Source organism: Nannobrachium achirus (genome assembly GCF_963921795.1).
Source record: "Nannobrachium achirus genome assembly, chromosome: 17".
Classification (NCBI taxonomy): Eukaryota; Metazoa; Chordata; class Actinopteri; order Myctophiformes; family Myctophidae; genus Nannobrachium; species Nannobrachium achirus.
This window is the reverse complement of record NC_137824.1, coordinates 17,646,570-17,658,880: the sequence shown is the minus strand read 5'-3', so window position 1 is coordinate 17,658,880 and position 12,311 is coordinate 17,646,570. Positions and strand designations below refer to the sequence as shown.

Genomic DNA, 12,311 nt, shown 5'->3' with positions numbered 1-12,311 from the left:
ACTGGTGATGGAATTAGCTAAAATGATGTATAAGAAAGCCCAGAGTACTCACTTTTACAAGACATGGCAACAGCTGGTTGCCATGCCAACTCCGGAGCCTTTTGATTGGCTAGTGGGACAGGCCTCACATCATTGGCTCTCTGCTGATCATGTGATTTTTGGCAGTTTCCTAACTGCTGACTGAGATTTGCGGTCGTGCATCTGATGAAAGCATTCGTGATGAAGTAACCAAAAAAACAACTCGTAAAACAGTAAGAAAATATTCGTATTTTGGCTTTCCTTTTTAGTTTTGGCATAATAATCACTGCAGCTTCCAAAAAAACATTCGTACTTTTTTTTTTTTACGTATAGTTTTTTCGAATTAATTTGTTTACGTGTAATTTTTTGGGTAAAAATGTTTACGAGTAAAAAAAAGGAAAAGTACGAATACGAATTAATTATGGCACAAAGATAACCCCATACCGGAAGCAAAATTTGAGTTACAAATGTTCGCTTAAAAAATAAAAAATACATTTGCACACATTTTCACGACTTTTCAAAAATAGCAGATCTACAAGCTTGCAGCGCGGCACTCGGTGCCGCGCTGTGAGCTTGTATATCTGCTATTTTTCAATAGCTAAAGTTACTAGGGCCCCTCCACCTCGGGCCCTAGTAACTCAGTCCCACTTCCCTACCCCTTGTGTGACGCCCCCCCGTGTGTGTGTGTGTGTGTGTGTGTGTGTGTGTGTGTGTGTGTGTGTGTGTGTGTGTGTGTGTGTGTGTGTGTGTGTGTGTGTGTGTGTGTGCGTGCGTGCGTGCGTGCGTGCGTGCGTGCGTGCGTGCGTCCATGTACTTTACTTGTGAGGGGCAAATGTGTGTGTGTATGTGTGCGCGCGTGTCCATGTACTTTACTTGTGAGGGGCAAATATCGTAGGCCAAGTATAGTAGAAAGTGAGAAATAGAAAATGACGAGAAACATTTTTTCTGGCACTCTCAAGAGACAAATAAATAAATAAAAATACAATAAATTGAGACAGAAATTGAGACATCTCATTTATAAGTGTTGAGCACACAAAAAAAAAACAAAGACCTACAGTATAATCTCAGAACATATTGCAGGGTGAAATGTTGATAGATCTGCAATTATTTTCGTGGGCGATACTGCCGCTCAACTGAGGCTTTAGGGTAAAAAAGGGCAAAAAAGATTCATACAAAATCTAATTGCCTTTTAATATAGCCTACCATATGGTATGTGTTGATGTCGTCTCAATTATAGTCAAAATGTGTGTGTGTGTGTGTGTGTGTGTGTGTGTGTGTGTGTGTGTGTGTGTGTGTGTGTGTGTGTGTGTGTGTGTGTGTGTGTGTGTGTGTGTGTGTGTGTGTGCGTGTGCGCACACCCGTGCCTGCGTGCGTGTAGTTGTGCTGAAAACAAAACGGGAACCGTTCCAAAAATGGGAGCCAGTCTCAAAAGCAATAACATCCCGAACCAAACGCTGAATCCTACTGTGGATTCCATGCCAAAGGGGAGGGGGGGAGCTCCTTTGATGTTTGATTAAAAATATCCTCCTCCTTCTGTGAATCCCCCTGTAAGAATTGTTTGGAAAATTAATAATGCTTGAATTAGATTTAATAATAAAAAAGAGCCAACAGCTGAGAGCCAGCTAGTTCAGTAAACGCACCACCTTGTAACTGCAATAAGCTGGGATCTCTCTCTCTCTCTCTCTCTCTCTCTCTCTCGTTGGTTGTGTAAATACTGACTACCTCACTGTCAAATTAAACCATGCAGGAAATAATTGCAATAAACTTTGCCTTTAACCTAGCGGCCCAACTCCCTGAGGGTTAACATTCAAGCGAACACATAGTCGATTCACAAGCTACTGTAGATCGGCTACTTTCACAGACAGATTATAGTGTAGAGACATTATTAATGCTAGCGTGCCTAGTATTGAGCCCTGTGGGTCTTCAACAGTGGGTCAGGGACCCCTAGGGGGCCCTAAGAGTTACTACAGCAGGGGCAACCAAATTCTTTGTGACAGGATCATTCTTTTAGATTAACAACTTGAACCCTCACATCCCTATACTGAGGAGAACTTTAGCCAAAATAGCCGATCTACAAGCTCCCAACAGCGTTGGGAGCTTGTGGATCGGCTATTTTCGGCAAATAGGTTTGGTGTAGAGGTAAAAAAGAGCAGACCAAGTACAGAGTCAAAGGTCAAGTTTACTAAAAACAATAATCCAACAGACAGATGACAGTGCTGTCAAACAAGTCTATGAATCTATCTATGAAATGGATGAAAATCTGCATCACACATCTAGCTACCACATATGAAGAACGACCAAAACCAATTCCAGCGTCCTATTCCAGCACAACCATATGGCAGGCAACCGCACGTTATGCAGAAATACATAGTGCATGCTATGCTGAACGTAATCCACTTAGTGTCATCTTTTAAAAATGCATATTTACCGTACAGTTTGTGTTAATATGCTTATTTCGCAATACCTATTGCGCAATCCTCTGTAGAGCAATGTGTCATTATCATCATCAGAGTCTCAGGTTACAAGAGGGAAGGAGGGGGGGAGTTGCACAGGGGGAGAGAGAGAGAGAGAGAGAGAGAGATACAGATACAGTAGAGTAGAGTACAGTACAGTACAGTAAGATACAGTAGAGTACAGTACAGTAAGATACAGTACAGTACAGTACAGTAAGATACAGTACAGTACAGTACAGTACAGTAAGATACAGTACAGCAAGGTACAGCAAAGTACAGTACAATACGGTACAGTCAGTACAGTAAGATACAGTAGAGTACAGTACAGTAAGATACAGTAGAGTACAGTACAGTAAGATACAGTAGATTACAGTACAGTAAGATACAGTACAGCAAGGTACAGTAGAGTACAGCAAAGTACAGTACAATACGGTACAGTCAGGTACAGTAGAGTACAACAAAGTACAGTACAAAACGGTACAGTCAGGTACAGTAGAGTACAGCAAAGTACAGTAAGGTAAAGTAGAGTACAGTAGAGTAGAGTACAGTAGAGTACAGCAAAGTACAGTAAGGTAAAGTAGAGTACAGTAGAGTACATTAAAGTACAGTACAGTAAAGTATAGTAAGGTACAGTAGAGTACATTAAAGTACAGTACAGTAAGCTATAGTAAGGTACAGTAGAGTACAGCAAAGTAAAGTAAGGTAAAGTAGAGTACAGTAGAGTACATTAAAGTACAGTACAGTAAGGTATAGTAAGGTACAGTAGAGTACATTAAAGTACAGTACAGTAAGGTATAGTAAGGTACAGTAGAGTACATTAAAGTACAGTACAGTAAGGTATATTTTAAGGTATTGTAGAGTACATTAACGTACAGTACAGTAAGTTACAGTAGAGTACATTAAAGTACAGTACAGTAAGGTACAGTAGAGTACAGTAAAGTGCAGTACAGTAAGTGGATGGATGGATGCATGGATGGATGGATGGGGATGGATGGATGGATGGATGGATGGATGCATGGATGTGGATGGATGGATGGATGGGTGGATGGATGGAGGGATGGATGGATGGATGGATGTGAATGGATGGATGGATGGATGTGGATGGATGGATGGATGGATGGATGGATGGATGGATGTGGATGGATGGATGGATGTGGATGGATGGATGGGTGGATGGATGGATGTGGATGGATGGATGGATGGATGTGGATGGATGGATATGGATGGATGGATGGATGTGGATGGATGGATGTGGATGGATGTGGATGGATGGATGTGGATGGATGTGGATGGATGGATGTGGATGGATGGATGTGGATGGATGGATGTGGATAGATGCATGTATGTGGATGGATGCATGGATGGATGGATGGATGTGGATGGATGGATGGATGTGGATGGATGCATGTATGTGGATGGATGCATGGATGGATGGATGGATGGATGGATGTGGATGGATGGATGGATGGATGGATGGATGAATGGATGTGGATGGATGGATGTGGATGGATGGATGGATGGATGGATGGATGTGGATGGATGGATGGATGAATGGATGTGGATGGATGGATGGATGTGGATGGATGGATGGATGTGGATGGATGGATGGATGGATGCATGGATGGATGGATGTGGATGGATGGATGGATGGATGGATGGATGGATGGATGTGGATGGATGGATGTGGATGGATGGATGGATGGATGTGGGTGGATCGCTGCTGCAACGTAGCTGTGAGCGCCTGCGAAGCAGGCGCGATCTCTAGATGTGAGCGGCCCGAAGGGCCGCGAACCTCTAGTTTATACAATATGTAGAGGGGGTCCCTGCTTTATCTCTCTCTCTCAGCTAAGGGGTCCTTGGCTTGAAAAAGTTGAAGACCCCTGCTGAGATACAAGGTTTCTGCCTCACAGTACAGATATGTAGATGAAAAGAATAGAGGCTGTACTAACAGTATGTTGAGGTTGTAGACGGAGTTAAATTGGTTGTTTAAACAAACACACAGGAGCAGATGGAAGCGGTTAGATGAGCTAGCTATTCTTGTGAGTTTCTTTTGTGTAATGAGTAATCTATGCAAATGAGATGGATAAGTCCTTGCCCAGACAATGTTGCAGTAAATGAGCTATGAATCAGTTGCACCGCAGAGGAGCCTGATGATCAACCAGGCCTCTGATGATGACAACAGGTGATCTGGCAAACTTTGGACCATTTGGCTTCGCTTGCAATCTCATCGACTATTTCTCAGCTGTCAACGAAAAAATCCACTCGTCCTACCTAGACAATGTGCTCACAATGTGCTCACAACGCCTTGCGTTGCGAGGCGTTGTGAGCATGTAGATCGGCTATTTTCACAATTTCTGCCTCTAACATTTGACAATTTGGCCCATGTTTAATTTGTCATTTCAGAGGTATTAACAAAATCAATAACCAAAGACAATGCATAGCTATTTCTTCCAGGACCTTCCAGGACCCTTCATAAATTCCAAAACGTTTCCAGTACTGGAAAAATATTTTTCTATTATTTCAAAATATTTCCAGGAATTTCATGACTGTGGGAAGTGGGAATCCTGTGTATATATATTGTACTGTGGAAGCCATACTAAACGCTATGCTGTATATATTTGTACTGTTGGAAACCATAGTAAACGCTGTGCTGTATATATTTGTACTGTAGGAAACCATACTAAACGCTGTGCTGTATATATTTGTACTGTTGGAAACCATACTAAACGCTGAGCTGTACATAACCCCACCATAACCCTGAACCATGCTCTCAGCAGGCAGCAGAGCCGAGTGCTTCCCAGCGCAGACACACTGCGGCTTGGACAGACTTTGATTGGCCCACATCTCCCAATCAGCCAGCATCTGAAATCTGTGTAATAATCTTTGCGTTTGTTTGGTTTGTGGACCGCGGCAGCGCAGTGGGGGTTTCAGTGGTTTGTTTGAGCAGCCAACCACAGAGACCTGCGGTATGTTTTTTACCGGCTGCATTTTAACCTCATGTGAAGCGACCGTATCGTTGGGCAGAAACCTCTTATCTCCGTATCGTCGTTGTCGGGTGGAAACCTTGTATCTCCAAGTTTCTAATTTGTACGTTCTTTCGCAAAGTAAAGCCCTGCTTCATCACACAAGGCCGTCGCACAAAAGCAGTGAAAACAGCAGATCTACAAGCACACAACGCCTCGCAACCGCGAGGCGTTGTGTGCTCGTAGATCGGCTGTTTTCACTAGTTTAAATCATTTTTAAACTGATAAATGTAAAACGAATGGTTTTGGACATACAAGGTTTTCACCCGACAACGACAATATGATAACTTTGTTTTTAGTTTTTTTGCATAAATTACCTATTTACCACTTGATCATGATAATAGTACTACAGTGTCACACAAAAGCTTCAAAAGTAGCAGATCTACAAGATCTAAACGTGACGGTAAGCAACATACTTTGAGCTTGTAGATCTGCTACTTTGGCTACTTTTGCATTTGAATCCTGAAAAGTAAAAGGTTTTGGACAGTTGAGGTTTCCAGTTTCCACCCAACAGATGATTAACCATTAACAACTTGAACCCTAGTGTCCATATTCTGAGAACTGTAGCCAAAAATAGCAGATCTACAAGCTCACAATGCCTCGCAGCACAAGGCGTTGTGAGCTTGTAGATCTGCTATTTTTGGGGAAGAGGTTTGGTGTAGAGGGTAACAAAAGAAGACTAAGTACAGAGTGAAAGGTCAAGTTTTGACGGCTCAAGTGGTTAAATATCTGAAAACACAAATTGACATGAATCCAAAATACACTGATGATTGTGCCGTCAAACGATGAAACTATATGGAATCTATGAAAAGGTTGTGGGGGTCCCTGCTTCATCTCTCTCTCTCAACTAAGGGGTCCTTGGCCTGAAAATGTTGAAGACCCCTGCTATATATACAGTAGTAGGAATCAGCTTTGTTTCTGTTCGTTTGTGGGCTGTTCAAAAAATAAAAAAAAAATAAAGAAGAAAAAGGCAAAAATATGGTGATAAGAGGTTTCTGGCCGACCGCAACGATATATATATATTTTTACAGGCTGTATTTCGAGGCGATATGAAGCAGAAATCCCACGCTGCATACAGGGTCCTATACAACATCCACGTTTTGGCTTGTTATTGAGGCTTGGTCTTAAGGTTGTCACACCTTGGTGGATCAGGTGGCCCGCGGCTACTTGTTAGTGAGACTGTGATGGAGCCCAGCCAGCCAGTCAGAGCCCACTGACCAGCCACAGGCTTATCTGTATGGCACACACCTATTATTCCCAAAACTGCAATTCTTTTTGGCATTTTTTCTTATTATAGCTATAGCCACAAGCTCTTGTTAATATATTTCATTGGTCAAATACTAATAAACCCACACACACCTAACCTTTAAAAATGGACGAATACATACCCTTTTCCTTCTTTCTTTTTTTTTCCTCCTTAGGTCTTTTACCCTATGCCTTAATTAGTTTTTAATCTGCTTTTTACCCTAAGAAGGGTCTTATGTTGATATTTGTTTTAACTTTGCCATTTTTTATGCCATCGTTTTTAAACCTTGAAGCACTTTGTGACGAGCAGAAATGTAATGTGTGTTGTATATAAAACGTATTTCTTATTAACCAGTGCAGTTGTGCGCAACAAGTAGAGCATTAATTAGGTAGGGCTGCCCGGCAGGCAGCGACCACTTATTTCTTGTTAGCAAGCTGTGATGGAGTCGAGCCAGACACGCTGACCAGAGGAATCACAGGAACATATGGGCGTTATGGCCGTACATTAAAGTCCATACGTGGTATATATATATATATATATATATATATATATATATATATATATATATATATATATATATATATACACACACGGTAGCACTGTACATTAAAACCCAGTGGAGAGACTGTCTGTTGCTGATGTGTGGAACAAGATCATAATGATGGGACTGTTGTGTGGTTTACTCCCTGTCTGCAGGAAGTCATAAACACACTGGGAATACAGTCAGCATATAGCTGTGTGTGTGTGTGTGTGTGTGTGTGTGTGTGTGTGTGTGTGTGTGTGTGTGTGTGTGTGTGTGTGTGTGTGTGTGTGTGTGTGTGTGTGTGTGTGTGTGTCTGAGAGTCAGACAGCCAAGAGAGTTAAGACACTGAGGCAGACAGAATATGACACAACACAGTCAACACACAGTGTCAGGGAACAGACATTGTTGTGACTTAATTCCCAGATGCACATCTTAATTCCAGGGGTTCACAAATATTTCCATGCCAAGGACCCCAAATAGTCCTATAGCTTCTGGCTGCGGATGCCCTTTATTTTGAATAGGCTTAAAATAAGAACAAAACATTTTCTGAGGGATTTTTAATTAATACAGTATGTCACTTTTCCACTCCTTTCCCCCGTCGGAGGCCCTTTTGAAACCCTACGGTTTGAGTCAAGGGATCCCAAACTCCCAAAAATAATAATCATATTTTAACTGGGGACCCCCCACCCTGACAAGCACTTGGGCTTTTAAGCATTACATTTAGTTTGACTTGGTGTCACGGATAAATATTGTGAAAATAGCCGATCTACAAGCATACAATATTTTCACAACGTTTGCCTATTTCTTAATATTTTACAATTTGACCAATTTGGTGTTAAAAAGGTCTTAAGCAGCATCACTCTTCTGCTTCCCCCCCCCAACCGGTGGCTTCCGCCGACCACAGTGAATTCATGACTCTTCCTGTGTGTCGAGCAGGAAGAGCCGAGAGAGAGCGCATTCCCTGGGAAAGTGTATTTAAAGGATTCTCAGAGCCCTTAATGCTATTTATTACATCTCGCCCAAACCGCGGCGAGGAGTGGCTATGTGTAATTGCGGCCATAGATCTTTTGGGGCTTGGGAGAAGAGGAAGACGACGACCAATCAAGATGGATCCCCCCACCTCCCGTTGCCGCTTGCCTCGCTTCCCTGCCTGCCTGCGACCGACCGAACCGTCCGACCGCGGGTGAATCCCCGCTCCGACTTAGAGAGCAGAGACAGGACATTATTTAATCCAGTTCGAACGGGTACGCATTATTGCGTATCATTTTATGCTTTTGCTATAAAAAAATAGCAGATATACAAGCTCGCAGCGCTGCACCGAGTGCCGCGCTGCGAGCTTGTAGATCTGCTATTTTTGAAAAATCTTGAAAATGTGTGCAATTCTTTGAATATTTTAACCCGATTCTATAAGTGTCTTCTAAATCCTTCCTAAAAGCTTATTTGAAAAAGATATGTTTTTATGTTGGCAAAGCTCAAACTTTTTCATGTGAAGGACCCCCAAAATGATATGTATTTGGCCATGGACCCCATCTCAAAATATTGTGTATCAGGGACCCCCCAGAAGCAAATATTTGAGTTACAAATGTTCCCTTTAAAAATACATATACATTCAAAGATTTGCAAAAATCTTCATGATTTAAAAAAAAAATAGCAGATCTACAAGCTCGCAGCGCGGCACTCGGTGCCGCGCTGTGAGCTTGTATATCTGCTATTTTTCAATGGTTAAAGCATTCAATAATTCTAGGCCCTAAATGGATTAACATGGGTAGCGGAGTGACGCTAAAGGAGCATTAGGTTGCGGTCGTTGTTAAAGCGCTTGTCACACGCTAAAGGCATCCGTCTGCGCCGCGCTCGCTCGCTCGCTTCAATCAATAGATAAGTAATCGGCGGCAGTGGGGAGCTGCGTTGGGGGGGGCATTACTCACCGGTTATGTCCTGAAACAGCCCCTCGCCGCCCTCCCAGGACGAGGGGGAGCAGAGCGTGGCGGTATCGACAGGGTGGAGCAGGGCGTGTGTGTTTGTATTGGCGCCATCCATCTATCATTCACAGGGACCGTGGCGTCGTCCATGTGTTGTGTTTTCATCTCACAATGTTTTTTTTTCTCCCCCTAAATTTCTGTCATTGCCGATCAATAGGGATGGGACGATAAGCGATATTATCGCTTAGCGTGATAAATAAACACTAACGATAATCGTATCGTGGAGATATTTATCGCGAAACTGTCCTCCGTCATGCACTGGGATCAATTCACCTTTTATTTGCCGAGCTGCATATCCGGTACCACTTAAACCCATTATTGGTAAAACGTACTTATAATATACGTACTTGATACAGTAAATGTTTCACTCTCTACAAAATCTCTTTGACAAAAAATAACCGATCTACAAGCTCACATCGTGTCGTTGTGAGCTTGTAGATCTGCTATTTTTTGGCAAATGTTCCGCCCCAGGATGATGGATTTTGATTATCGCGATAATATCGTAAATCGCGATTTCTTTTGTCACAATAATCGTGATATGACATTTTCATATCGACCCATCCCTACCAATCACCCCCCCTACCCCCAACCTCACTCCTATTCACAATGTCCTCCTAATCGAGTTACAAGTATTGCTTTGGTTCCCTGGTCCCAACCCTATACGTTGGCCAAGCCCTGACACCTCCCCACCTGTGAGCACTCTGCCAACTGGCTTTGTTCGGAGAGCTCCAGGCCAAGCCGGGCCGCAGGCGCCGCCGCCGGGAATCGAACCTGGGGTCAGTGTTTTGTTTCTCTTCGACGTGGGTCAAAAAAAAAAGAACGTGTCAACGAACCTGGGTGAACCGACACGCAGCGCCCGACACTGAACAACACTCCCCCTGAGACGCAACAAGCTGCATGTGCATAACGTGCGTCACTGTGAATGATGCACTGCTGGAGGAAATGGAGTGGAATGTTTAACCCATTTAGAACGGGTACACATTATTGTGTATCATTATTTTCTGCTTTAACTATTGAAAAATAGCAGATATACAAGCTCACAGGGCGGCACCGAGTGCCGCGCTGCTAGCTTGTAGATCTGCTATTTTTTTGTGTTTCTGTGTCAGCAATCTGGCTAGCCATCGTCAAAGAAAAGGTCCTTTTCACTTGAAATGGAGCTCAGTTAGTCTGTTCGTGAGAGACTACTATGTCAGTGGTTCTCAAAATGTGAAAGACCCCTGTAAAAAAAATATTCATATCTCAAAATATTATAGTTCCAGGGACCACCCAGAAGCAAAATCGGAGTTACAAACGTCCGCTCTAAAAATACAATACATCAAAGATTTGCACAAATTTTCACGACTTTTTCAAAAATAGCAGATCTACGAGCTCGCAGCGCGGCACTCGGTGCCGCGCTGTGAGCTTGTATATCTGCTATTTTTCAACAGTTAAAGCAGTCAATAATTCTAGGCCCTAAATGGGTTAAAATTATCACATAAATTAATATTGCCAGGCAATATTAATAATAATAACAATGTTGCTGTTGGGCAGAAACCTCCATATTTCTTTGTTGTTTGTTTAAATTATGTAAAATTATCTGCCATTACTGAAGAAAGAAGGGAAAGTGGTTAATTGTGTCTGCGGATTTTATATAATTTTGAAACAATGACGTATTTAGGGCTGTCACGATTATGACATTTTACATGACGATGAATTGTCACTCAAATAAGTGCGACTAAGGATTTAATTGTGTTTTTGTCGTTGACATTTACATTTCTGTCTGGCTTGTAGGCTTTGAAGTTGCACATGGCAGATATGACACGTAACCTAAATATACAAAAAAATTACTGACATATTTGACAACATTATACTTAAAAAAGGACATTGATAGAGCTCACAATGGCTGCGTTTACATGGGAAGGTATATTCCACTTGTATTCAGAATGACTGCTCATTCAGAATGAAAATGCTCATGTAAACCCAGGGTGGTATATACCGTTTGAATCAGAATAGACTTTTGTTCAGGTTCCATGTAAACGTTTGGGTATGAATCTCTATTCGGAATGAGCCCATTCTGAATGAATAAATGTTGTGCATGTAAAACGCAGCCAATGTGTCGCATCGCGACACGTTGTGAGCATGTAGATCTGCTATTTCCACTATTATTGAAAATGTTTGAAAACATATGAACATTTCTCAACATGTAAACCATTATGACGAAATAATTGCGATTATGTCAAATAATTGCGATTAGACGATTATGTAATAATTGCGATTAATCGTGACAGGCCTAGACATATTGACTGAAAAATAACTATGTTGGATCACAGGTTATTATTTATTTATTTCTTTACTGGAACTATATCTGCACTGACTTTGACCTCTAAGGACCTTCCAGGGAGGGTGTTTTTTGTGCGTCTTGCTGCATCACTCTTGTTTGTTTTTTTTGTTTTTTTTGTTTTTTGCTAGTTGTTTTTATCACCCTGACCTTTGGACACTGCACTATTAGGTTGTGTTAGTAGTTTTTTTTTTTTTTTTTTCTGCTTGTGTTTGACATGATGTAGAGATACTTGTTGCACTAACTAGCATTGACTGTTATGGTCACTTTGATTTGGGCACTGTATTCTATTGATAGTCGTGCTTTAGGACACTTTATGTATATATATTATTCGTTCCCTTTCCTGTTGTACCTTGCTCTTACTGTACTTACTGTACTCTGTACTCTGTTCTTGTTTTTTCTTTTTATCGTTTTCATACTTCTCTGTAACTTTGTAAATAACCTTATACTGCTGTGCTGCCTCTGGGCAACTAATTTTCCCCCTTGGGATAATAAAGGTATCTATCTATCTATCTAATTATTATTATCTATTATTATTTTTCACTTCCTGAAATGTAACAGTTTTGGACATACTGTACAGTACAAGCTTTCCACCCGACAGCAACGATAGAAAGTAGTGGGGAACAGGAACTAGGACAGAAAGAAAGAAAAGAAACAACAATACCCTGACATGACTGTAACAATGGTTGCGGGGAGGAGAACAGGTTCTGAGGTGAATGTAATGGCTGCTCAGCAGCACGCCTGGCTGCATA

General features: G+C 41.9%; 1 protein-coding gene across 1 annotated transcript in view; it reads right to left on the bottom strand.

Annotated features, from left to right (window-relative positions):
- The window catches only part of unc5a (unc-5 netrin receptor A), a gene marked incomplete at both ends in the record, with an annotated part of 299,628 nt that extends 290,328 nt beyond the window's left edge, over positions 1-9,300 (bottom strand). The window contains one exon of the mRNA XM_080746558.1: positions 9,189-9,300. Coding sequence (XP_080602684.1) covers positions 9,189-9,300 — 112 coding nt within the window. The remainder of the gene's footprint in view (positions 1-9,188) is intronic.
- Positions 9,301-12,311: the final 3,011 nt, after the last annotated feature.